The sequence below is a fragment of the Carassius gibelio genome, chromosome A15 (assembly GCF_023724105.1).
Source record: "Carassius gibelio isolate Cgi1373 ecotype wild population from Czech Republic chromosome A15, carGib1.2-hapl.c, whole genome shotgun sequence".
Lineage (NCBI taxonomy): Eukaryota > Metazoa > Chordata > Actinopteri > Cypriniformes > Cyprinidae > Carassius > Carassius gibelio.
The window spans coordinates 13,849,226-13,877,129 of NC_068385.1; the positions used below are offsets into that span (position 1 = coordinate 13,849,226).

The 27,904-nt window shown below is 37.5% G+C and overlaps 1 protein-coding gene across 2 annotated transcripts in view; it reads left to right on the forward strand.

Moving 5' to 3' along the window:
• Nucleotides 1-666: 666 nt before the first annotated feature.
• The window catches only part of tpst1 (tyrosylprotein sulfotransferase 1), a 30,817-nt gene continuing 3,579 nt past the window's right edge, over nucleotides 667-27,904 (forward strand). Inside the window, exons 1-3 of one of the 2 annotated variants that reach the window (XM_052616941.1) lie at nucleotides 667-1,051; nucleotides 11,142-12,154; nucleotides 21,227-21,425. In XM_052616941.1, the coding sequence (XP_052472901.1) occupies nucleotides 11,322-12,154; nucleotides 21,227-21,425 (1,032 nt within the window). In that variant the 5' untranslated portion in view covers nucleotides 667-1,051; nucleotides 11,142-11,321. The remainder of the gene's footprint in view (nucleotides 1,052-11,141; nucleotides 12,155-21,226; nucleotides 21,426-27,904) is intronic. The other variant, XM_052616942.1, reaches the window with a different exon arrangement.

Here is a 27,904-nt window from a genome sequence, read left to right on the forward strand (position 1 = left end):
TAGTGCAGTAATGGCTGTCAAATTTAACCTATTCTGCATGAGGATTATTTTGCCAGTAATGCTGTATGCATCACAGCTCGGGATGTTGGAATGGCCAGATTTCTTAAAGAAACGGTGGAAGAGAATGTCACCTAAGACTGGACTTCCTTGGAACTTGCAAACTTGCTCAGAAATACTAAATCACAGTTAATAATGAAGATGAAATGTATCAGTTAGTCAAAGTTCTAACATTCAGTTCAAACAATATTTGTGTATAAAATAAAAAAAAAAGTAAAATACTGAACATTTCATGAATTTATTTATAAAATAAATAGATTTTTTTAATGATTCCCTCATTAATATAGCTAGAAATTATTTTACTTGTTTAATATTTCACTTTGTTCATATCAGAGACATTTGTTCCAGAAAAAAAGTAAAATTAAGTAAGTCAGAGTAGTTTCTCAGGCAACCGTACAATGTGCTTTCCCTTTAAGGACCCTGTGCACCCACGGTGCTCTCTCGCAAAACACACCCAAAAAGGGCGGAGTTAAAGCCCACTGCGCATATGAACCAATAGCATACGTCGAAACAAAACGTCAACCAGCCTCTGGACCAATCGGAGTGTTGCAATTAAAATATTTCTTCAGACTGTGAACCAGTAACCGTGTTGCCTGTGTGAGCTAAAAGCTCCTGACGAAAGACCGTTGTTTATGATTTAGTCAGTGGAGATTTCCACTCAGTAACTTATATTTAAAACAATATAGTTAAAATAATAATTTAATGCAACTGCGCAATTTTACAATCCACCAAAACCAGGTCTTGCTTGTCTGAGACAGTAAACTGAGACATGTGGAGTTGTGGCGATATGACGGGCATCTGGCAACCCAGTGAAGGCGACCCGCTTTGATGTGATACAGTTGTGGTGACCGCAGCCTCCATTCGTTCAGAGTGTCGCATTTAAAGCGGTGAATGGAACAGCTTAAGCGAATGGCACGGCTGTGTGTTGGTACTCGACTACAAAGATTTCTTATGTAACCACTCATCGTCTGTCCTGACGGATCTACTGCACAAGGTACGTTTTACACATAACCCAAAAGTGTTGCTGCGTTACAATGTATTTACATTAACATCCAGCCGCATCTCAATCTACTTTCCTTCGGCGAGAACCTAAACAACCCCTTTCCCTTGTTTTAGAATAGCTTAAGTTTTGGAGTATTGTAAAAACGTCTCGTATGTTTTGACTGGGGGGAAATGATGCGGACTTGGCACGTGCCAACCTTTGAATTGAACTGTAGGCTATGGGACGACAGCCGAACTGTCAGTGACATCCATCTGCTTTGTCTGTCAAACCCTGATGTGTGCATGCCAAATGAGATAAAAACACTAATAGGCTATATAGTTAAGAGACTATCTTTAACATCTTCTATTCATCCTGATTATGTAAACTCGAATAATGTGTCCAAATTAAAAGAATTCCTCGCAGTTGTGCATAGAGCCCGTCTGTAGCCCCATGGCCAGGCAGTTACTTCAGCCAAATGTTGGATTTATGGCCAGACAGCCCCTTGAGATTCAAAAGATTATTTAGGACAATAGAAATACCTTTCACTGTAATGAGGTTGTGCTTTGGCCAAGCATTAGTCCAACGAGAATGTCCGCTGGTTTTCTTGTCTGATCTAAGAAAGAAACTGATTTACTGTAGGCGTGATGTATGACACAGGAATTCATTTCTGTGTGTGTGTGTGTGTGTGTGTGTGTGTGTATGTGTGTTTGTGTGTGTGTGTTTTCTTGATATTTCCTTGGGGTTTTGAACGGGTTCTAGCTGTAAATATTTTTTTAACCCCTGAAATTGACTATACTTATAGACTTTTTAAAAGTTGACATTTCTGGGAAAATGAATGTAAAAAGGTTTATTTGAATTATTGTATTTTATTACATTTTTATATTAATTTATTTATTTCATTGGTATATTTAGCTTCATTTAGAAAAGGCGTAACATTTCATTAAGTTAGTTGCTCATTAAGAATTAAATATTGAGCATTAGATTAGTGTCATATTACCATTACAATGTCTGCTTAAAATAAAAAAAATATATGTGATAAACAATCCTATTTGTTAACACATCTGCTGTGACACTAACTGCACTTGTGGTTTCATCTCATAAGTGCAACACTTGCATATTGATCTGTCCTTTGCATTTTGCGCAATCATGATTGTGTACAGAGACCTGAAATGATGGACTTTCAACAAAGACCTTACTGTGGTGCTGTGTCTCTTCTTTATGGACTAAAGCGGGCATTCACTCAAGTTTTTAAGCCTTATCCATTTGTGTGGTTCTCTGCATGATCATTGAGGATTCTTCCAATGGTGAAGGTAGTTCTGACCCAGCCGCTAAAAGGCAGTGGGGATTGAGATGTTTTTTCTTCAAGATTGTCAGCCAATTCTTTGTACAATCATTTGTACTGAATGTAAACTATGGAGAAATTACTCTGGAGGTTATGTACTTGTGAGCTGATTGAATTGCTGCTTCAGATCAGTTTTAGTACTGCAACACCGCACTTTGAGCGTCTTAGATGAAACACTTTAGTCGGTACATCCGAATATTAGATTAGGCCCTTTGGTTCTCAAATCCACATTGTCATAGAGCATTTTAAATGTGCTGCAAAATGTATTCAGTATTGCACGATTCATTCAAGTTCATTCAAGAACCTAAAAGCCTCTCTCAAAATGTAGAATATCGCTGTCAAAATGTGGTATACTAATATGAAGTAATGTGATCTTAAAAGGCTTTCTATAGCAAGCATTGGGGTTGGAGGTCGCAAGAAGTAAGACCGTCACAGATTAGCTAGTGCCTCAAAGCCACTCTGTATCCTAGTGTCTGTTTCAGCCTTGATTGCAGAATCAGGTTTAGCCAACGGCCAATAGATGATTACTGTTTTAGTGGAACATTTTTGACATTGCTGTATTTTAGGGATTGTATCAATATTACAATTCTGATACCAGTCAGTGCATGGATAATTTGATGTTACAGGTTAAATTAAAACTTTATACAGTTTTGTGCAAGCAGAAATAACAAATAAAATGCATTTAGAATGAAATGTAATAATTTTACATACTAGGATGTAAATCTGTATGAATTTCTTTCTTCGCTTGAACATAGAATATATTTTGAAGAATGTGTGTAACCAAACAGCTGTTGGTCGCCATTATGGAAAAAAAATACAATAGAAGTCTTTGGGTACAGAAACGAATTTTTGGGTGAACTATCCCTTTAAGTGAGGGAAAATGTAATCAAAATAATAATACCAGTACCTGCATTAAAAACCCTAATATTAACTGATTAATATTACAAATATGGGACAGATATGTTGTGCAACCCTAACTCTATTAAGGTTACCTAAAATCTTTAACAGGTGAGACGGTGGGTAGATAGTGGGTGCGTGTGCGTGATTGTTAAGGAATGGTTGACAAGTGACACGAGCGCTGCTTTTGTGTCTTTTGTAATCGTTCAGAAATGCCATCAACACATGACTGTCAAACTCAGGAGTGATTGCATGGTTCTGCTCACAAACTGCTTTACATCAAATATTCCCATTTTCTCCTCACCCTTTGAATAGAAGCCCTCATATCTGAAATGAAAAGTATCCTGCTCACTTTGTCTGTTGCTCCTTCACCGGTGCTGGATTTCATTTTCTGAGATATCTTTTCTGAAGGGTTTTGTTCAAGTGGTCCAGATTGGACCTCTTTAGGAAGGATCAGTGTTGTATGAAAGGCAAGATTACGGAGTTTGATCTTTTTCCCATGTCTAAATTGTTAGTCTTTTTCTGTGTTACCAGTCTTTAGTCTGAAAAAATTTGGAGGACACATGAATTTAAACAAAGTATGTGCACGGATAAATAATTTATAATAAATACTGAAGTGTTCCTTAAAAAATAAGAGTGGTAAAGTAAAAAAAAATGTGGGCGATGCAGATAAGCTTGTAATTATTTTTATGTTATGGATGAAAATGAAGAACATTAAAATGATATACCATTTTATGTAGTATATAAAATGTACTATTGTTAAACTCACTATTATAAACTTGCTATTAAATAAAAAAGACTAAACTAATTACATTTAAATGAATCTCTAATATGGCTGGTAATATACACTATCATTCAAAAGTTTGAGATCAGTAAGATTAAAAATTAAAACCAAGGCTACATTTATTTGATTAGAAATACAATAAAACAGGCTTCAGTATTCAGTCAGTATATTAGAAATTATTCTCATATACTGATTTTCTTATTTTCAGTTTTGAAAACAATTGTGCTGTTTAATATTTTTGTGTAAAACTGTTATACATTGTTTCCGAATATTTTTGGAAGAACTCCGATGTGTGAAGTACATCAATTAGGAGAAACCAAGGCATCAATGAAACGAAAGCAGTGATGCATTCTTCATTCCAGATTATACAGCCTCCCTTCATGTCTTGTTAAAGAAGCACTTCTAGGGCTCTCCTTCTTATTAATTGATGCTGTGGTCTGGTTTCAGCACAGGCCTGTGGAGGATTCCCAAACAGATCAATGTCAAATCCAGCGGAGCATATCCGTAACAGAAGTGTGGAAGCTCTATTAATTTAATACCAACACCTTCTTGATTTCTCTTTCACAAATGTGAAACGCGAGACCAAACATTGCTTAACCACAATAGTAAATCAAGAGGCTGTTCCTCGGTGGTGTGGAGTGATTTACATCCAGATGATGCTGGCTTTAAAACGTCTGTCACTGACTGAGTATAACACCCATTCCTTCCATTTGTTCAGTAGCCTTCTCATTAGCTTTACTAGTCTAAAAGTCCCACTCAGCTCGTGTGTTCACAACAACTGCGATCCGTTTCTCCTCTGTGGAATAAACTGGAATGGGTTTCTAGCATATGAACATTTTATAAGTGAGCTTGAACCTAAAGCAGACCGGGAAGAGGATGCAACTGTGACTCATCCTGTGACACATTTCAGGGAAGATGTTCCTGAAGAACATCACTTCCTCCTTTGGAGAGCCTCATCCATTACACTGAGGATTCTGGGTGTGGAATTCCTCTTTACCATCTGTCAGCACTAACAGCCTGCGGCCACGAAATCCATCAGGAGCAAGGCCCCTCTCCATCAAAGAGAGCTTTAAGTTCCTTGCACTTATCAGAGGCGGCTGATGTTCATAGGATGTCACGGTTTAATTTAAAGATTCAAGGATCCAAAGGATTCAAAGCGTTTATTGTAATATGCCCTGTGAGGAAAGCAAGTTTCCCCAAGCAATTAAATTCTTACTTTGCTCTCCACAATAAATAAGACAAGTCCAAAACTATTTACACACATACATGACTATAGACACAAAATACATTAGTGCTGCACAATTGATCAAATTTCTAATCGCGTTTATAATTATGGATGCTGCAATTATGTAATTGTTCAAAGCGGCAATTAATCGTTTAAAGTCTACTTATGTTATTCTGTGTGCTTAAGATGCTTATCTTAAGGTTTTTTTTCCCATGATTGTTTTAATTTTATTTTTAGTATAACACTATAATACCATTCATATTTTAACTTTTTTATAATTTAAAGAAGAAACCAATCCGATGTATAGTTGACATGAGTGTTTTTCAGCTTGTTTATTTTCATTTAAAAATACGATGTGTAGTTGCATCAATCAATGGTATAAACATCATTCAATGTAAATTGTGATGATCGTAATTAATAATCGCAATTATGATTTTTGTCATAATCGTGCAGCCCTAACATACATAGAAACATAATAATCATAATAATAAAAACTATGCTGCAGGAGTAGGAATATAGACTATGAAAAAATAGAAATATAGTCTATGTCTATATATGCGAGCATATAGAAGGAATATAGACTTTGAAAAAATAGAAATGTAGACTATGAAAAAATTTAAATATAGTCTATGTATATCTGTATATGCGAGTATATAGTAGGAATATAGAAATATAAACTATGAAAAACCGTTTGAATGTACAGTATTAATTTATATGCAAACCGAATAGTGCAGTAACGTTCAAATTGAACACAGAACGTGATGTTGACTTGTTGCATTAAAAACGTTCCGTTGGCTCAATTAAATTCTATAAAGTTAATGTCTTTTGGCATTGGTACTTTAGTTGAATGAACTAAATAATTTCAGTGCCGCAAGCCAGCATAAATTTGAGTTTTGACCTTCAAAATCTTTTATAGTGAGCGTTTACATGGACATCAGTAATTGTATTATTTACCTTATTCCGAATAAGACAATATTATGATTAAGGTGTTTACATGAGTTGCTTTTAGAGTATTCCTTTGACGTTCCCTCCAGAATTTCACATATCAGCACACAGTTCATCTTCGTTACTATACAGTTTTGGGTGTTTGATTTGTAATTTTACAAAAGCTTCCAGTGCAGTTAAGTATATGTCATGCTGTACGTGCAAACAGATGTCGACCGATAAAAATGTGCCTTCTTGCTTGAAGCCATGCTCTTTTGTTTGCTGTCAGATGGTTGACAACTGCCATGTGTGTATCCTGTCACAGAGTGAAAAGTCCTACACGTATAAGTGTGATTAAGATGTGTACATGTCTATACTGCACTTTAGTAACGCAACTAAAAGAGAAATACTCCACATATCTTAATTCGATATGTGTTACTTAGAGTATGACTTTAGCTGGATTAAAGTAATAATGAGTGTATTGTCTTAATCATTTTAATTCACTGTGCTGTTTTTACGCATAAATATGCGCTTGATTGACACTTCTGACTGTGGGCTTGTCACGTTTGCAACATCTCATGTATGACACTTCCATAAAAGTGGCACTTAGGATAAAATGAGAAAAAAAAGTGTCTCTGTACCTTGTTTTTTTTTCATTTCACTGTGCTGTTTTTCCATTGTATTGCTATGAAAACATGCACTATATTAATGTTTCTGACCATTGCACTTTCTCAGTGTCAGGTGCAGTGTCTCGTGCATGACACAGCATTTGAAAAATGTGGCACTCATGTTAAAAAAGGGTTCAACTTTCTCTAAAATTTCTATGTTTTTTTTTTAATTCGCTGCCATGTGTTTTACGGTTTTTAATGCAGAAATATGTTCTCTGTGAATGGCCTCTTATTAGACAAATTATACTGGTGAGAGTTTATTTTCTAAAATCCGTTTGCTCAAGAATTGTGTCATCCTTCACACAAATCCTATCCTATGCACGAACTCCTCCCTGAAGCTATCAACTTAGTGAATACGAATCACTCAATCTCTGTCTCTCTTTTTATTCTGGGACCACAAGAACTATCATTGAAATGTTGTATTATTAAACAAATTATTTTGCCATCCAGTTCACATGCCATCCTTTCCTGATGTAGTTGGCCTCTGTGGTTACACAGTGATAGAAACACAGCATTAAAAGGTGTTTTTGCATCAGTTGTGACTATATACTGTGTTTAAGCTACACAGTGGAATTCTATATTGACCAATCAGCATCCAGGATGGGAATCATCCATTTTATAAGGGAAACCACAACCTTTGGTGATCATAATTTGTTCGCTGCAGCCTTAATAGATTCCCTTAGTCCCTCAGTGTAGGGGATTCTCGCCATATGGTGTGAAGGTAATGCAGTATTGGCCCTTTAAGAAATTCTTTACGGTAATGAATAATGGTGATCGCATATAATCTCTTTTATGTGGACAGAGCTGTGTGAATTAATGGTCACTTTACCATCACCTGCATCTTGGAACAGATTCCCAGTGCCACAAGAGAGTTTATTGGATGGGTTCCCAGATGGGTCATTGTGGGAAACCTCCTTCACGGGAAAGATTGAGAGGGTCTCATGGGCCAAGTGTCGTAATGCCTTCATAAATCTTTAGTTCCCTTAATCCATGAGACCTGTAAGTAATGGAATGAACACTACAGGTGACCTTGTTTTAAATAGTAGTTTTTGAAAGGAGCAAATTATCATATTGGAGTCCATTTGTGTACATATATTTGACAGCCAGAATTTCAAAGAGCTTGAAGAAAAAAGCTGAAAATTTGCACAAAAAAACACCAGGCCAATGTTTCACTTGCACTTGGAAGTTATCAAAGCAGTGCCAAGACATAATTGCAACTTGTTAAGACATGCACGATTTGGCCTAATAAAATCACACCACGATTATTTTTAGAAATATTATGATTGCTGTTGAACTGCGATTAGACTATGAATATATCATATCAGCTAAGATATCAAAGGGATGTTATTTTAGGATTATTTGTATGCTGTTATTTTAGATTAGATTTGATCTTTTTAGTTATCAATTTATTCTGTGTAATTTATTTATTTTTTAACCTTATCAACTGCATAGCAACATATTCAGAACACCTTAGTAACGACATTGGCGATGGCTAACAGTATCGTGCACAGGCCTTCAATGCTCCGATTTACTTAAGAAATCTAAAAATAGAGTTTGCATCATGGACTCCAGGGAGTCTTCCTTGCTGTTTCTCCTCTACTAGTGTGCTTCAGCACAGTACATGACACAGGCGGACTTGTGCTACACTGATCGGCGCTTTGGTCACATAATAGCACAGGAAAATCCTTGTAACAAACCCGACGTGCCAGAGCCAGAACAATGTGGTTTTATGCGCACTGCTTCTGTTGAGTTGGCCACCCACTGCTTAAGGTTGTGTAGCGCACAGTGCAAATTAAAGACTGCAGGGTCATACATCTTGAAGCTGGTGGAGATGTGTTCTCTGTACCTTGAGAGTGGGAGGAAATATGAGTCAATCTTAAGATCAGATCTGTCTCTTATTTCAGACTACTATATCTCGCAAGTGTCGCTCTCCAAAATCCAATTGTGCTTATCATCCAATATGTTGAAGTCGGATACTTTTTGTCATCTGTAGCATTTTTTTTTCAGTCCGTTTGCTTTGTTAAAAGCTTTTTTTTTTATTATTTTACTTTCATTTGAAACATTTTTGAGATGAACAGGGCAGCTAGTATTAATTTAGATTTTAATGCAGTGTATGATTGCAATATTTGTTTGTGATCAATAAATCAGTTGATTGACAAGATTTAAGGATAATATCTTTTTTTTGTCTGAATATATATATATATATATATATATTAGGGGTGTAACGGTTCACAAAATTCACGGTTCGGTTCGATACGATACACTGATGTCACGGTTCGGTTCGGTACGTTTTAGATACAGCAAAATGTAAAAACATCTCAACTTTTCAGAATGCTGCAAGCGCACCGCGGGTCATGTGACAAGAACTAACCAATCAGCTTCATCCTTTCCCGTAACAACGTTGAAAACTCAGCCAAGATGAAGGAACAGCTGTTCACAGTTGTATATGGATTGCAATTTTGAAATAAATTTAGTAGCAGAGCTACTGCAAGCGATTTTTAGAGCTTGCAAATCCATTTATCATTCGCTGAAATTTCCGCGTCTCATGGAGAGAGCACGTCATTGTTGCTTAGCAAAGACAGACGCCTCATGAGCGCTTCTGCCCGAGCGCTTTGGAAAGGAGGAGAAAGACGCGCCTAGCGTTTTCCACGCGTTTTTAGGCGCGATATGTGAACGGCCCCTAAGGCGCTCGCTCACTCAGTACGCGCTGAAGGCTCGTTGCAAAATGTCTAATGCATTTAACAGACCAGAAATATAAGATCCTAAAATAACCAACAGGTCTGGTGTTTGGGTGCACTTTGGATTCCCTGTAAGCTATAATACCGGTGTCTAAATGCTGCAGGGATAGTTTGTTGCGTGCATGTTTCTCCTTTTTTTCGTCTTTTCCCAGATACTGACACAATAAGGTGATGTCGGCGTAAATGAGTTGACATGTTTCAAGTAGTATTCCCGCTGGTGTTTTTTTTTTTTTTTTGTATTCCCGCTGGTGTACCCTGTCATGTTGCAGATGCGACATACCGTTGTTTTTTTATCCACCACTCTCTTGCCATCACCATTATAGCTTAAAGGGAATCCAAAGTGCACCCAAACACCAGACCTGTTGGTTACTGGAGGATCTTCTTTTTCTAGTCTGTTAAACGCATTGGCCATTTTGCAACGAGCCTTCAGCGCGTACTGAGTGAGCGAGCGCCTGACTGAGTAGCCTAACATAAACATATAAGTTGGTGTTTTTTTCTTCTTCGGGAGTGTCAGGGGCGTTGCCTGTTACGTCGTTTGGGTTATTGGGCTACCTTGTTGAACGCATATCATTATATTTCTCTTTTTTTTTTTTTTTTTTTTTTTTTTTTTTTAATATAATGAATTAGTCCAACGAACCGTTCGGTATACATAATGTGTACCGCGTACCGAACCGAAAGCGTCGTACCGAACGGTTCAATACGAATACGCGTATCGTTACACCCCTAATATATATATATATATATATATATATATATATATATATTTTTTTTTTTTTTTTTTTTTAATGCAATTCATGAAAACAATGACTTGAATATGCATTTCTCATATGATTATCTTGTTTTAAATTTTTATGTCCTTCTGGCTTTTTTTTGTTGTTGAAACTTTACTTATTATTTAAAAACCAAATCTGAGTAGACTCTTATGACTGTGCTGAAGGTCAATATATTAGCTCAAGGTCAGTATATAAATTTGAATTTTAGATACATTTAATATATAAAATGTATATGAAATAAAATAATTTGACCTTGAAAAAAAAATAAATACCAAAACAACACAAATTGTTAATGGATGTGTGCACTCATTTATTAGGATCAGACAATATTTGGCTGAGATACAATTTTTTTAAATCTGGAATCTGAGGGTGCAAAAAAATCTAAATACTGAGAAAATCGCCTTTGAAGTTGTCCAAATGAATTCTTAGCAATGCATATCACTAATCAAAAATTATGTTTTGATATAGTTATGTTAGGAAATGTACAAAATACCTTAATGGAACATGATCTTTACTTAATATCCTAATGATTTTTGGCATAAAAGAAAAATCGATAATTTTGACCCATACAATGTTTTTTTGACTATTGCTAAAAAAATACTCCTGCGACTTAAGACCAGGGCCCAGGGTCACATATGTTGAAGGTGTAAGGAAATGTGTGTGTTTATAATAGACACTCTTGTTTGTCATTGACCCACACATGCTTTATTCATATGAGGCTGAGTGAATGATCTGTTCTGTTGTGTTTCAGGCCTGATGGATTCAGGTACTCCACGAGAGCTGCGTACAGCAGATCCCAGCCTCCACTCGCTCCGTCGCGGCCAGTCCTGAGTTTCGGGCTTTCACCTCAACCTCACCATTTCTTTTTCTATTTTTTCCCCGTCTCACTTCACCCCTGGCTCCTCGACCAGCCCTCCAGCTCACCCCCAAGATGATTGGCAAGCTGAAACAGAATTTACTGGTGGCCTGCCTGGTCATCAGCTCCGTCACGGTCTTCTACCTGGGTCGGCACGCCATGGAGTGCCACCACCGGATAGAGGAGCGCAGCCCGCTGCTGGTGAGCAGCCTGCGCACCACCCTCCGCACGGGCCAGAACCTCAGCACCCCCTTCATCTACAATAAAGACATGCCTCTTATATTTATCGGTGGCGTCCCTCGCAGCGGCACCACTCTTATGCGGGCCATGATGGACGCTCACCCCGAAGTGCGCTGTGGAGAAGAGACCCGTGTCATCCCACGCATTCTGGCCATGAAGCAGATGTGGAGCCGCTCCAACCGGGAGAAAATGCGACTAGATGAAGCTGGAGTAACAGACGAGGTCTTGGACTCAGCCATGCAAGCTTTCCTATTGGAGATCATCGTAAAACATGGCGAACCGGCCAACTTCCTGTGTAATAAAGACCCGTTTGCTCTTAAATCACTCGCTTATCTGGCTAAGATCTTTCCCCATGCTAAGTTCATCCTCATGATCCGTGACGGCAGGGCGTCCGTCCACTCAATGATCTCCCGTAAAGTCACAATCGCTGGGTTTGACTTGAGCAGCTACCGGGACTGCCTGACAAAGTGGAACCGGGCCATAGAGACAATGTACTCTCAGTGCCTGGAGGCAGCGGACAAGTGCCTGCCCATGCACTACGAACAGCTCGTCCTGCATCCAGAAAAGTGGATGAGAACGCTTTTGAAATTCCTGAACATTCCTTGGAATGATGCAGTTCTACACCACGAGGAGCTGATTGGGAAAGCAGGAGGCGTTTCGCTCTCCAAGTAAGTGCCGTTGACTTGTTGACTAGTTTACTTTGTGCTGGGTCAGGGTCTTTCTTTCGGATTTAAATGAGCTATAATTGTTTTCTTGCAAAAGCCAAAGCAGGATTTTGAGCCCGACATTCAGCATGAGTATTTTATGTTTATGAGCCATCTGGATTATTTAAGCTTGCTTCAGTTATCTTATCTAATTTATGTCACCAGCCATTTGTGTCACACTAGGCATACTAGTGGAAAGCTTACGGGCGTCTATTTTTTTGTTTTTCCGAAAAAAAGGGTGTGAAACAGCACGTGTAATGTTGTTTCAAACAGACGTATACTACATAGCTTTCACATGACCCGCATATTTATTTTATTTTAATACAGAAATACAGATTTTTAGCATTTTTTATAAATAGTGCACATTTGACAGCAGCTTGAGTCAGGATGCAGATATAAACTTAAGTATCAAAAACAGTAAAATCTCTAAAAATTGTAACAACCTCATTTTTATATGGTGAAATGTAATCATTCAAATGTTTGGGGTTTATTAAAATTAACCATTGGTCTTCGATAGTAGCATAAATTTAGATCATGATAACCACAGTAAAAATCACACATATAGCATGGTAAAAATTTAACTGCTTTCTAGGTAGTCTAAATACATGTATTTATAATATATTACTTCTTTAATACATGTATTTAATGTCTTCATTAATAATATAATACAAATCAATATGAATATCCCACATTTCTGCCACAATACCACAGTTAAATTAATTTTACTACAGTAAATCTGTGTTTAATGATGACGATTTGTAGATTAAAAAGCCTTCCGACTGTCTCGTTGCACACAGTGTTTCTTCTGTTTGTCATTGCGGTTTCATCAGCTTTAAACTAGTTAAAATCACAAAGTCATTATGTGTTCTTCACACATCCTGAATACTGCAGAAATAGTCAGATTTGTACGGTAGTCTGCTATTCCAAACATAAACAACACTTTGTGTTCATTTATGTGTATGTGCAGATGTGTGTGGGCGTTTCTCTCTGTCAGACTAGAACTGTAGATGTGTTAAAATTCTCACTGACCAGTGATGCATTATTTTCTGTTGTGGCTGAAAAGATGTTGATAATTCCTAGGGTGCAGTTGTGTTCACGTCCTGTTTGACCACAATGTGTTGTGTTGCAGCTTCTATGAGCACAGTTCATGCCCTGAATAGACTAAATGAAGGGTGTAGTTCTCCGGCAACATTCCTGCAGCAAAAAAAAAACCCTGTTGTTGCGTGTTGGAACATGAGTCCTGATGATTTTTTATTTTTTTTCAATATAGGAAAAAATTATGTATAATGAAAGGACTGTCTTAGCGGCTCAAAAAAGATGCCACGTGTGAACATAGTTTGCTAAATTGAGCTGTTTTTGTAAATGCAACCCCGTTGTCAAATGCTTATCAGAGGTAATTTGTTTCTGCACTTCAGGGAGTTACATATTCAAGAACAAAACAAGGTTAGACACTGTTTCATTAATCACTACACAAAAAAAAAACTTTTGGTTTTGGTCATGTGGTGTGGATGTGTATTAGATATACACATGGACTGCTACAAGTCATTGAAGCACAATGGGCCACCATCATTAACCCATGAATCAGCCTCTTTATGTACTTTGAAGAAATTTGGCCTCTGTCTTGTGTCCATTTTTTTTTTATAAAAAGCTTCTGGTCAGAGGGGGCCCACATTATTTGGATGCAGTAGCATATCACTTCTTTCCCCTCTTTGTTCTCAAAGCATCTCTGGTCTGTCTTTCATCTGTGGTCTGTCAAATATCCGTGAGCTGGGTGAACTGCATACTTGTTCTGACCTTCCAAGATATCCATCCTCTCTCTTTCCTATTTCAGTCCTCATTACTTCCTTTAGATAAGAGTTGGGGAATATAACAACAAGAATTTTTTTTTTTTTTGGCCTTTTGACTATTTTATATAGGTTGTTTGTTTTTTATATACAGTATTTGCTCTTAAATAGTTTAAAATGATGATTCAAAATACAAAGTTAATGTAGTTGCAAGTAAATTAGAAGTAAAATACAGTGAGAACTTTTTTCACTAAACAATGACATGTTATCATTTTTTATGTTCAGTACAGCGATAAACAATAATTTTTACCTCCCAATGTTTTAACTGGGAAATTTGTAAAATATTTAGAAATATAATCAACATTTTTAGATTTTTAATGCAAAATAAATTTGACATCAGGGAAAATTGAGAAATGGTGCAAAATTCTTTTTTTACATTTTTCATTTTGAAATTGGAGACAACCATTCTCACGTCATGACACAAGGAGGGGGTGTGAAACTGGTGTACTGGCTTGGCTTACGAAAACCTAATTTGTGTTCACACTTGTGAATCTTGCTTAACTTTGGATTGCAAACAAAATAGTTTTAAATACATGGTACAGTCTTACTTTAGATAAGACAGCACAGAGTTAAGATCTCAATGGGTCATTGTATCATCACTGCTTTTCTTTAAGCATGTACCTTTTAAATCTTTTTTTGTATTGTAAGCTAAGTCGAGACTATAAAGCAAACTACATCAAGTTGTGAGGTCACAATCTCCTTGTCTGTGTATTAAAGCAGGGATTGAGATTTGAGCATTCAGCGTGTTATTGGTGGCTGCTGTTATTTTATGCTCTATGTCCGCTCCTCTGAACAGTTCGAGGAAAGCTGAAGGGCACACAATTAAAAGTGTTTAATAGAAAAGAGTGCTGTCAATAAAAGCAGTGAATAAGGTCTGTTGTGGAACAGGAAAGGGATGAGTTAAAAACACCTCAGCTGCTGAACACTCGTGTTATTCTTCCAGAACCACATAATGAAGGGCTCAGTGACACACAGTATCATTAGCCACTGAATGGACAAGTGGATGCTTGTGCGATGACACTGACAGATTCAACCTTTCCTGAATCAATGATTTATTTTCAATTTTCACATTCAATGAAAAGAGTAAATCACTCAGAACTCGACTCCCCTTTTCCTAGAAAAGCTTCTGATATTATCATGATATTATCATAAGAAAACTGTTTTACGCCATTGTGTTACTGCTTTGTTAGAGATTTTCTAAAATTTCAAAGCGTAGCTATTATACTTCAGTTTAAATTATGAATAATGTGGTTTGCTGAGGTTAGGTGTGCTATTAGAGTAGATGCTACATTTATTTAAGAAATGAACTTTGCATCCATTAAAAAAAGTTTGTTCTTTATAGAATGAATTAGTGTAGTGTGAATGTACTGTAATCTGGACATACGACATCCACCTTGGTTTGTCATGTTAAATACGGCCATTCATTACTCCTCTCCTGTGGACTCGCTTCCCAACTCTCCTTTCTGGCAGCCTCTGTATTATTACCATTGCAGCATCCTTAATGCCTTTTTCTGTTGCTTGATCAGAATTGAATTGCTGGAGATTTATGCGGCTCTGTAGGAAGACTCTCACAGGAGGATCTGTGGTGACTTCAACAGGTATTGTACTGTTGTTGTTATTCTGCACCCATATCCCATGTGTCCTGAGGCAAGACTTGAGTGCTTCTTGTGTCTGCTCCAGTGAGTCCAAACCAGGCTCTGTTAGATTAACTAGAGCCCTTCTAGTGACAAGATCCCTGTTCCTGTCCTTCAGTGGGCTCTGTGGAGGATTGGCTGACTGATTTGGATATCCATAAAAATCCTTAATGAACGCTAAGTGAGCAGTACTGCTGTTTGTCACGTCTCAGTGACAGTGAACTTGAGAGACTGAGATCTTAACCTAGCCCTCAGGAGAGAGATGGAGGAGGGATGGATGGAGCTTGTCTTCTTGCGTCCAGACAGTAACACATGCATACTTCAGCACGCTGTCTACATTGATAAGAAACAAATGCTCATTATAAAAGGGAGCATTATATTGCAGCTCACTGCAGATGCATAATAGATATGTGTTTCTTTAAAGTTTGTTTAGCATAGTTATAGTATCCTTGACATTTTTTTTCCCCAAGTATAATTGTAACTCTGGCTGTCAAGTTTTGTAAAACATAAAATTATCATATATGCATTTATATGCATTTTGTTCCATCTATTAGAAATGAAGAGAGTTTAAAGTTATTATTCATTGACCGTCTTCGCCTCCAGTGAGATGTCAAGGGATAGTTTTCCTAAAAATGAATTATTGTTATCTACACTAAGTTGTTCTAAACCTGTTTCAGTCACTTGAAAAACTGTGACTAGATTATTAATTCAGTCAGCTGAGATAAACTAGAGATAAACTGGTTTGTGAATGGGTTATTCACACCTGTTTCGTGAACTGGATCAACTGATCCTTTAGTAAGATTCAACTCAAATAACGGAAGGTCTCAAACTTGCATATGGATGCATTATAAGGGGAAGGGGGTGGGGGTATATTTGCATTTCTGAATAAAGACCAAAGTATATTTTGTGGATTATGTGTATGTGTGTACATACACATGTACAGCATGATTTTTCAAGAGAGAGACTTATTTTGAGAGACTTATTTCTTAATAAGATTTCATAAATAGTTTTTACTAATGGATAAAGGTAAATTTATTGTACCCTTTTCAGACTGTTGAATATAATATAAAAGAAGTCCACTACAAATGTTACTGCCACTTGTTACTACGATAAGCAGTTATATACTTTCATAATTTGTAAACGAAATGGCATATCAGAGCAGGGATATTCTATTCTATGTAGTTAAGCCTAAATGGATCAATGACAAAGCTGTTTGGCCTGTTGTGTAACATTCATTCTAAAGGCCTCATATAAATTAGCATTGGGCACACATGCATACATTTTTCATCACTCAGATGCAAGAACACCTCTCATGATGGTGCAGCCCAGCAGAGCAGCTCCTCTGTAGGACTCGGCCAAAGAGGCGTCTTTGCTCTCCTTGCATGCATCAGAAAAAGTATGCCAGCTCAAGCCTTCATGGTTCTGCAATCCTTGAGGGGAACTAAACCACCATTGCTCTTTTTAGAAAAGGCACTGATATGATTTTAGGCAGAGGGAAGCCTTTAGGGTCCTAATGGCTCGTAATAAACACTGAAACCGCCCTTTATCCCAGAGGGTACGTACAAATAAAAGTCCATTAAATTTGGCACACAACACCTGCCAGGGATTCGCCTCTCTGCACTTAGATTTGTTAGCACGGGGTCTCTATCTGTTTTTTTGCTATTGATCAGCAGCTCACCACCTACAGATGTTCCACCAGACATGGACCTGCCCATAAACATAAATTCTGAATGCATGATTTAAGTGACTGGAGAACTGGCCATTAGTACGAGCAGCCCATGTAGCTCAGTTATTTGGCTTTAGTATACACCGCCATGCTAAAAAGCTCTAGCGCCCTCCATGAATAATTGACAAACAGCCATTAAGACCATTAAGCCACTCTTCCAGAAGGGAGCTCTGCATGACCTTACAAATGCATATGTGTGTGTTTTTGTACTCACAATATGGCGAGAAAAGGGCAGCGTGTTTGTATTCAGTGAGTGCGGCAAAACATCTAGTGGATTGCCACCCTCTGCGTCATCATATTATGACATATGCAGTGTCTGCTTTCATATAGCGCCTGCTGTGGAGTAATGGATGTTGCAGTAGCAGAGTTAAATCATCTCTTCCATCTTTCAAACCCGGCCGTTTATAGACAGCATGGTGATTTGTGTTGCTGTTGGAGCAGTTACTGTACATATGGGCCGTGGGTGGTGAACACACACTGAAGGTACTCACCTTCTCTGGGATATATGGGAGTATAAGATTTTCATGATTACATTTAGGGCTGCAACTAACTATTTTTCAATTAATTGGATCAAAACCCTCTTTTTTGTTGACAAAACACACTGTTCCACATCCTGCAAAATGCTGTCCTTCAAACAAACGTGCAGCACAGTTTAAATGGACAGTTTAAACGGACAAATGGACAAAGGACAGTTTAATTCCCTGTATTAGAAATGGAAATAATGATGGAGATAGTAAAAAAAAAACAATCTCAGTGTTAAGAGATAAGAAGAATGTTCTGCAGGAACACACATTCACTCTTGAGCACAGAAACCTGTTACTGTCATTTCTTTATTCTGTAAATATAAGTAATGTCTTACATTTATATTTAATCACACTCCGTTATCCCTTTACAGTTACTATCATAGATATAGATATACTGTATAACAGATATATCAGCAAAATTAATATTTTTATGCTGAATTTGAATTCCGTTCTCATTCAGTGGAGTCTGAAGCTTAACACAGACTGTCAGGACGAGCCTTAATGCAAAAATAGAAACATTCACGTCAATATGTAACATTTACAGAAAAGGATATTACCATAAAATGCGTTTTTTATGCTGAAGAAAAATATCTCCCACATTAAATAACTCATGCGTCTGTCAAAACGCCTGGCAGGACAAGCCGTGTTAAACATAATACTAATGCATTAGCTTGAAGTTTAAAATAAAGCATTGGCATCTTGTCATCATTGTCATGCGGTATTCACTGCTGTAATTTGTAATTCCTCTCTCGTCTTGAAATCTGGGATATTAGCTTAAGCACTTCTGGTTAAATCAAACAGCTTATCCGCATCATTGTTCTGTGGCTACTGCAACAACACATCCCCGCTGTTCTCATTCATACAGCATTTGTGCTTTTACAAAGCTTACAGATGCAAATCTCACCTCAGAGGGTGTCAGCTGTGTATCATAAAGAGATTCATACCAATTAGTGTCAGCGCAGGCAGACTGTGTGTTTGGCATGTGTGGGCCATAGCAACTGCTGAACAGAGGATGTTATTTTCTAGAGAATGGCATGACGCATCCACTGCCAGGCTGTCAGAAATTGCTTTTCCTCCTGTCCACGCTTATGTGTGCCTGCTTTTTCTGTTTTTCAAGGAATGATTTTGAGTTTTCCGCTGAGGAAAATAACTGCAGCGAAGAAAGAAAACAGTGCTTACTGTCCTGGGAAACAGTAAATCTATTAATCACATTGCAGCCGACGTGCAATTCCAATGTAAATGGATTATAGAAGTGAAGGACTGCGTCGGCCAGGGACTTGAACAATGAAATGTACAGCGGAGCAGCTTGCCAGTATAAACTGAGCTTGTGGTGCCTGGGGAAAAAGGCAGGTCTCTAACGCTGAGGGTGTGATGGGAAGGTGCATTCAACTCCTAGACTGCAGTCTTCCTACATTCCAAGAATAAGAGGAGACAAGGATTAGATGTCCTTCATCTTAAGGCTTTTAGATTGCCAAATACACACACTACAAAGTATTAGACCTTAAGTTTGTATTTATGAAGAAGAGCATATGTCTTCAGACTCTAAATGAGCCTGTGTCCAATGATGCTGGTTTTTGCAAACTCATTCAGTGCTCCAGTTAGTCCAAAAGCACACTGAACTGACAAGAACAGTCATTTGAACAGTTCCAACATGCAAACTGTTTCACGACTGACGAAGGTTTCTTTAAGGTGGGGCAGAATGTATGTTTTGGGTGTCTTTTGCTGAACAGCATGTATGATTTAAAAAAAGCATACAAAAACATTGGAAATATTTCCTATATTTTCCCAAAGATCCAATGGTGGTAGTTCTTGTGTCAACTGTAGTATACTAACAGCGCTTCTCTCTCGAGTCAAGAGTCATTTAATGGTTTCAACAGTTCTGGAGTCACTGAAAACAGTTCAGACTCAGACATGGCTGAAATTGATGAGCTGTTGATATGATCATCATTTGTAATCATCATCATCATCTCACATCATTAAGTGCTTTAATTATAACATTGTTTGTACGTGATGTCATGGCGTGATTATGTAAACAAACTGGTGAAGCGTGTTCATTGAAACAAGCTGTCTGAAAAAACAGTTGGTGGAACAGGATTGGACTTCACATCACTTCCTGTCACAGTTCTGTGAGATGTTTGAGAAGGCATGATGAGTCAAGTTGTCACACTGACTGCTGGCCGTTCACTTTTTTTAACACGTGCACATGCAGACACACTCCCATGCATGCCAGCATGAGTATCACTAAATCGTCCCCTTGGAATTATAAGGTTCTGTCTGACATTTTTGTCCAAATTTAGTTCCCATTCCCATATTGTTATTCTGTGACAACTTATTTACATTATGTGATAGATATTTTTTATGTTGTATACATTATGGGATTTTTATTTAAAAAACAATAAGGTTCTGTCTACGCAGTCGAATGGAATGCAAAAACTTTGGAGCTCAATATCTTAAAACTACTCGGAATGCAGATAGAACCTTATAATTCCAAGGGGATGCAATGTGATAATTTGCTTAATTTTCAAGAAAACAATATCAATGCAAAATATAATTTATTTTCTTTTGACTGTCAAGGGTAGTATAACCTGTATATGTTCTTGACTTTCTTCTTTGGCTTTGTGGGATTGACCCAATATTTGTAGTTCCCATATGCTGTCATAAGAGAATAATGATGGGCGTCCAGTAGATTTTCCAATTTTCTTGGAAAAAAGGTTGATCCCTATGCAAATATCAGTGATTGGTAAAATATACTCTCCTAACAAGTAAGCCACTCCTATGTGTTTTCTCTCAACAAAACCTGACTTCTACTGTTTTTTTATAGCTTTATAAATATTTCATTTCAGACATTTGAATATTTTGCCTAGGGTGTGACATAATGCCTGATTCATTTTTAATATCTCTGCGAATTTGAATCCACACACGTTGATGGAAGCAGCTTATTTAGCGAGTTAGAAAGTGGAAAATGCACTACCTTAAGCAGTAAAACCCAGACTTTAATTATTTATTGGAGTTCAATAAAACCGGTAAGTTCATTTATATCAGCATAAAGCCATTGAAACTCTGCCAGACTAGCAAATCTAGAAACATCCATCAGTGTCATTGTACCTCAATCAAATACAAAGATAAGAGTGATATATGAAATGTGATTCATTCTCTCCAAGATCATCCAAATGAAAGGCAGTTTTTTTAAATATCATAGCCTACAGCTTTCTTTAATTGTATTACTTGATCTAATTAGACCCAATAAGTTCACTGCGTTAAGAATTTGCACGTTTCTGCTCCATTGACACACTTCTTTTGCTCCACAGGGTAGAGAGATCTACAGATCAGGTGATCAAGCCTGTCAACGTGGAGGCCTTATCCAAATGGGTGGGTAAGATCCCCCCAGATGTGCTGCGGGACATGCCTGTCATCGCCCCCATGCTGGCCAAGCTGGGCTATGATCCCCACGCCAACCCTCCCAACTACGGCCGGCCCGACCCCCTTGTCCTGGATAACACTAGAAGGGTGAGCATCGCCATTAAATATCTTTTGTGGTGACTTTATTCATTTCATTTGTAAAAATGGGTACCTGTGAGTTGCACCTCTGGGACTAGCACAGGAGGGTTATGCAGATCAAATAATTGTTATGTGAGCTGTTACAGCTCTACTGGGTTCTCTCGTGTTTGTCTTTAGATTGTGAAGCAATGCTAATTGAATGAACTTCTGTTTATTGGTTTTGAAAGGCTTATATTGAGACTGAGGGACAGGACTGCAATATACAAAATAGTTACAATAGACTGTATTTGTTGACATTTATTGATATATAAAAATAGATAGATGGATGGATGTGACTCAAAACAAAAATGTTCATATAAATCTCTGCATTTTATGGTGTATAAAGGGGGGGTACAATGGTGTTTTATGTATTCAGAGTTGTTCAGAGTGTTAAAGAGATGGATTCTCATGCTAAAATGGCCAAAGTTTAAAAAAATAATTTAGAAGAATGACAGAGAATTTCTGTTCTGAAAATCTTACTTCCGGGTTGGTGCAAGTTTCTGGTCATTTGAGTGACGAATGTTTTATAAACAAGGCCCAAGTTTGTTTCACATGGATGTTCTTTATAAAGAACCAAACATTGATTGACACTCTGTTGAATCCATGTTTCCATCATCATTTTGATTGCTAATGATTCATGGTTCACTGGTGGATATAAAGCCAGCTTACCACTGTCGAACCTCAATAAATGTACGTTCTATTATGAGCCGAGCTTGTCAATTGACCAACCATTTATTTTCCATTAATCTAAATTCTTCATGTAATTCCTTTCTCTCCCTTGTTTATTGAGCTAAAGATCAAGACAATTTGGATGATAATTCAGTCTATGATGATAGTTCAAGAAAAGTTGCTGCTTGCTCAATTCGATAGCTCAAAATAATGATCACCTGACTGAAATGTTACCTTAGAGTGTCCCTTTCTTCTCGTTTAGACTGGAAGTCTTGTTTTAATAAAGAGGATTTAGGCTCAGTTCTTACATCAGCAGTATTACTCCATGCTTGCTCACAGCTGCTACCCATTTGTAACAGTTAATGACGAAATCATAAGCTAAACTATGGAGAAAAAAAAAGAATATAAAATGTTTTTAATATGCTTTTTTTTGTTTGTTTTTTGAAAAATTGATCAGAATAGCTCCAGTATTTTTGTGTTCCTCAAGAAGACTTTTAGTTACAGGGAAACAGTTCTGGTTGTAGCGGTGTCTCCTTGCGTTGCTAAATAATGAATACCACGCCATTCAAGGTGTGCTAGGTGGTCTTGTCATTCACAATGAAAGGCCAGATATAAATCTTCACTCTATTAGTGTTTTTCCATGTTGAAATGACACAGAACTTTGGAAAACTGCATGACTTGATGGAGTGCTGACTGTGGTGGAAAGCATTTTTATGCTACTTGAGCGAACCAGTGAACCACAGTCATGGTGAAGAGTGTGGTGTTTTTCCTCATAGGTCGGGACGAGGCCTGTCAATCTCTATCAATGTGTCAGTCCGGCTCCAAGGGTTTATGGGAAAAGCTGTGTCAGATTCCTATCCTTGGAAAACTATCAGTGGCATTGACACGGCTGGGCAAAGCTTTCTGGCCATATCTTTGTCCTGGTTGCCCTTTTCTCAACTCTAGGAATGTATTTGTGGTCGGAATATCTTGAAATCCAATTAAAACATTCTTCAAAATACCTTCGTTTGTGTTCCACAGAAGAAAGTTGTACAGCTTTGGAACAACATGAGAATGAGTTGTTTTTCAACTAGCAAATTCTGCAATGCTGTAAATGTTTTTAACACACATGGGTAAAGCATGAACGTTGTTTTGTTCCAAAATGAAGGGGGGAACTTTTAAAACTGGGTGCAGGAGCATCCTGTTTGTTTTGTATTTCATCTTTAATGCATTTGTTTGTGTTTCTGCATATTTTGGCCAGTTTTTGCATGCTTTGTGTGCTGTGCAGCTCTTAAAAAGCTATTGTTGTAGTCCCTTTCCTTTAACAGCCAGATCAATCTTTTGACCTGAGGCTGTGTTTGTGTATATGTGTGAGCGAGGAAGAGAGACATATGGAGAAGCACATCTGCTGCGTATTAATGTGTATTTCCCCTGGATCAAACACAGCTGCATGGATCAGTCATTAAGCCCCCCCCCCCTCCTTCTACATGAAGTACAACACACACACTACAGCGAAGATCTAAGATCTGCTCACAAGGTGAGTGTGATGTAGACAGGCCGTAACACAGAGCATATGCAGTAAAATTGGTGAACTGTGCCGTGACTGTTTTTGAAGTCTGAGAAGCAAGCTGAGCTTCAGAAGGTGAAGAATATGAGCCGTTTTAATTCGTCTGGTTTTAACATCCATTAAACACAGGGTTTCTCTGTGCTTTAAGTATTGCAGTGCTGTCACAGTAGGTCAGCCGGTCTTTAATTTGCTCATGGTGCATCTTCAGGCCTCGGATTGCTGAAATTGATTTATTAAATTGATTATTTAATTCAATAACTGAATGCAGATGAGATGGTTTATTCCTACAGGAGCATCCAAATGTAGCATTATTGTGACTGGTATTGGTATATTTGCTTCTTGTTAGAGTAGTGCATCCCACCGGATGAGGATCTGCTTATGTTGTGGTGCGAAAGTGAGAAGTGCACAAGGAATTATTTCGCTTGTAAGATCACTATCATGCATAATGCGAAATGCTAAATAAACAGTTAGTTTAATGTACAATTTTTATTTTTCAAGAAATTGATTGCTCATTTTAAGTTAGAGCTCTCGAAATTATTCAAAATGCTCTTGCTACTGCAAACATTTGCATAAGAAACAACTGCCTGAAGTGTTTCTAAAACGAGAAGACCTTCAGTGTAAGAGGAGCGTTTAGGCTTGTACATTACTTGAATACTTCATATTCCCACAGCGACCGTCCGCGTTTTTGATTAATTCAGCTCTAGATTTTCTTTGGTCTCCTTCAAATGATGTCCTTTGCTGTAAGCAGGCCGTTGCAGCTTTTTGTAATACGCTCTGAATGCAAGTCTTCCTGATATTTTTGTACAGTATCTGGATAGCTGTGGAAATGGCTTTGAAGTCGCAAGCCTCTCAATAGCGAGGTTTCCTTGGAAACAGAGGCGAACTGCAAGACTCCAGCTCATCGGAGAAAAAGCTGCGATGTTGCAGAGTCACCTTGCATGGAGAAGAGACCTCATGAACTCAGGGTTACAGCTGAGGACTGTAAGATCTGATGACTTTTGCAGCTGCTCTGCCTTAACATGTCATGGTTTAGTCCTCTTTGTTTTGAGACCGATTAGAGGAAAACCAAGTATTTTTGTTGGATTTAACTTCCCAAAACCAAGTATTTGTGTTTGATTACTCAACGTTGCATCAGGTAAAGTATCAAATACCTGAGACGGCCTAACTTTCGAAGCTCTTTTACTACCACTTTATTGCTTTCATAAAGTCCTAGTTAAGACCCAGTAAAATCACAATGAGAGTTTTGCAGCTTTTATGTCTTTTAGCTTTGAGGGTGTCTAAATGCTATTGTACTCATTAAAAAAAAAAAAAAAAAACAAAACATTTTGCATGTAATATTTAAAAAAAATTATAAAATATTATCACTGTTTAAGTGATATCAGTTCACCCCAAATAAAAATTATCATTTACCCATCATGTAATTTCAAACCTGTATTCCTTTATGGAACATACAAGAAGATTTTGTTTAGTTTTCGTCTGTTCAATAAAAGTCAGTGGGGTCCAAAATATCATTGGAATTTAGTGGGGTCCATTTTATAGACAAAAAAAAAAAACACAAACTTCTGTGATTTCTTCAGAATTCATGAAGTATTATAGGTTTAAAACAACATGAGGGTAAGTAAATGATGACAGACTTTTCCTTTTGTGAGAACTGTCCCTTTAAGAGCCCTTTTCCTGCCATTAAACACTGTTTTTACAAAAGTAATGTAACCCATTCTCAATTTCATTGCACTTTTTAATGCTTGTGTCTTGTGGTAATTAAACTTGGACCTAATTTCTTGTGACAGTAATGCACCATTAGTATTGAGGGAACTCAAGTGTGTAAAGCCTCAATAAGTATTGAGATGATAATATCGATCTGAGCACTCCAGACTCATTTGGTGTAATGAAGGTAGCACTATCACATGTCCATTGTCTTACCATTTAGTGAAAAATAAACAGATTAGCGTAATTCTATTTTTACCAGGTCACAGTAATCTATTTAGTCATGCCAAGAGCAAACAAGAAAACATTAAAAACAGCTGTTAAACTCTCTATAAATGGCTTTATGCTGATATGCATGGACTAAAGGACATCTCATACTCTCTGCTGTAAACGCTTTGATGGTTTCCTTTGCTGATATTAACTTCTGTCTGGTTTGTTTATGCAGATAAAACATGATTCAGCTAAACTACGTAGGGCAGCAGTAACATGAAGACAGATGTATATACTGTAGTTGGCCAAGTTTCAGTGACATTATCTTATCAAGGCATCTGTGAGTTTCAGTGTTTAGATTGACTCTTCCTGCCCAAATTGTTGCTCTACACCAAAGCTTCTATACATCGCAGGATGCAGAGAGCAAGTGTCAGTCTTGTTTTTCCACCCTTTAATTGTCTTTCATCGGTCTCCTGTGAATAAGTACATCTTGAATCCTGTCCAAAGCCACAATCGTTGCCTATTAAGTGATTTTGCAGCTTCGTTATGATTTATGTTGGGAAATTGACATTAAGATCAATAAGTCGGTCTCAACAGTGCCGCTAGTATTGGAGTATTAGTATTACTGTATTGGAGGCTAATGGGGTAAGAGAAGAGTCAGGAGTCATGGTAAAGCGTCTGATGTGTGTGTTAACACATTGAGTCAGCAGTGTCTTCCTGCATTAGAGGGGCTGTTGTTATATGACTGTCCTACCACAGTTTCATTCATCTTTGATGAATAGCTTCTGCCATTTGTGTGGTATGGAACAGTGAGCACCAGCTCTTCAGCGGATTCTTCCTCGCTCGACTGCGTCTCTACAACAGGTGATTCTGGATGTAGTGGTGCTGCACAGATCTGTCATATCCCCGTCTGCTCGCCACCGCTCATTGCTCTCTGAGCTACCATCAGACCTCCCTGCTGTGTCCTAGCCATTAGACTATAAGCTCTTTATGCATGTCAGTACATAATGATGATTTCCCTTGCTATCTCCACCTCTATTGCTGATCCTCAAATGAAAAATTCAAGAGAACAGAAAGAGATTTGGTGGTTGTTTAATTTAGGGATGTGTCTTTTAGTTGTTGTAAGGATGCAGTTATATTAATATTGGTAAGCCAATGATTATTTGCATGTTATGAGGATAACTGTTATTAAAGTTTTAAAGATTAGCTTTAAGTGAGCGTTAGATGAAAACAAAGGTAGGCCTATTATAGAAAAGTCGAAGAAACTGTAAATGGAAAAAAAAGTACTGTTATGCTCACCTTTTCTACAATTATTTGATCAAACGTAAAGTCAAAACAGTAATACTGTTAAATAATATTAACATTTACAATAATTGTTTCCTATGTTAATATACTTTCAAATGTAATACATCCCTGTGATGTAGAGCTGAATTTTCAGCATGATTACCTCTCAGTGTCACATGATCCTTCAGAAATCATTCTAATATGCTGGTTTGTGCTCAAGAAACATTTCTTATCATTTAATGTAGTTAACATTGCAAAACAAAACCATTTTGTCCGGTTTAAAAGAACAGCATTTATTAGAAAAAGAAGTTTCTGTTACATTTTAAATGACTTTTCCGTCACTTTTGATCAATGCACCTTTGCTGAGTAAAAGTATTATTTAAAAAAATAAAAAGAAAGAAAATCTTACTGCTTCCAAAATGTTGAATGGTTTTATACCTTTAACTTAAATCTGTAGAACAAAAAAGTGTAAATGTGCATAATGTGTTAAGCTATTGAACGGCTTCAGGAGGGTTGTAATATAGTGAACAAATCATATGGACTGCTTTTATGGAATTTATACTTTTTTTTCCCCACATTTTACCCAAAGACATATGGGTCTTGAAACAACATGAGTCCTTTTTTATTTATTTTAATCCCAGCATGAGTTTTTCTTTACATAATATTTTTTTCCTTTCACATTTTGCCAATTATTGCTTCTTTTGGATGATTGATTTTCTTGCTCCGTGCATTTCTAGAAGTCAACCCTACTGTTCAGTGAGCAGCCGGTACTGATAGCTGCAGGAGGCTGAATGCAAACGCTCCAGTAGAGAATCCTCCTGCTGGGCTGCAAACTCAGTTTTTCCCCCGCCGCCTCCCTGGAGCTCCAGAGCTGAAAGGATCTGAAGGACTGTGCCTGTATGACGGTCTCATTCGCACACGACCTCAGTTACCCACAGCTTTTGTCCGATTATTCTCTATACTTACAACTCTAGCTTGAAGAGTAAATGTGTCCTATTACATCAGCGCTGGAAAATTCACTTCACGATGGAAGCGA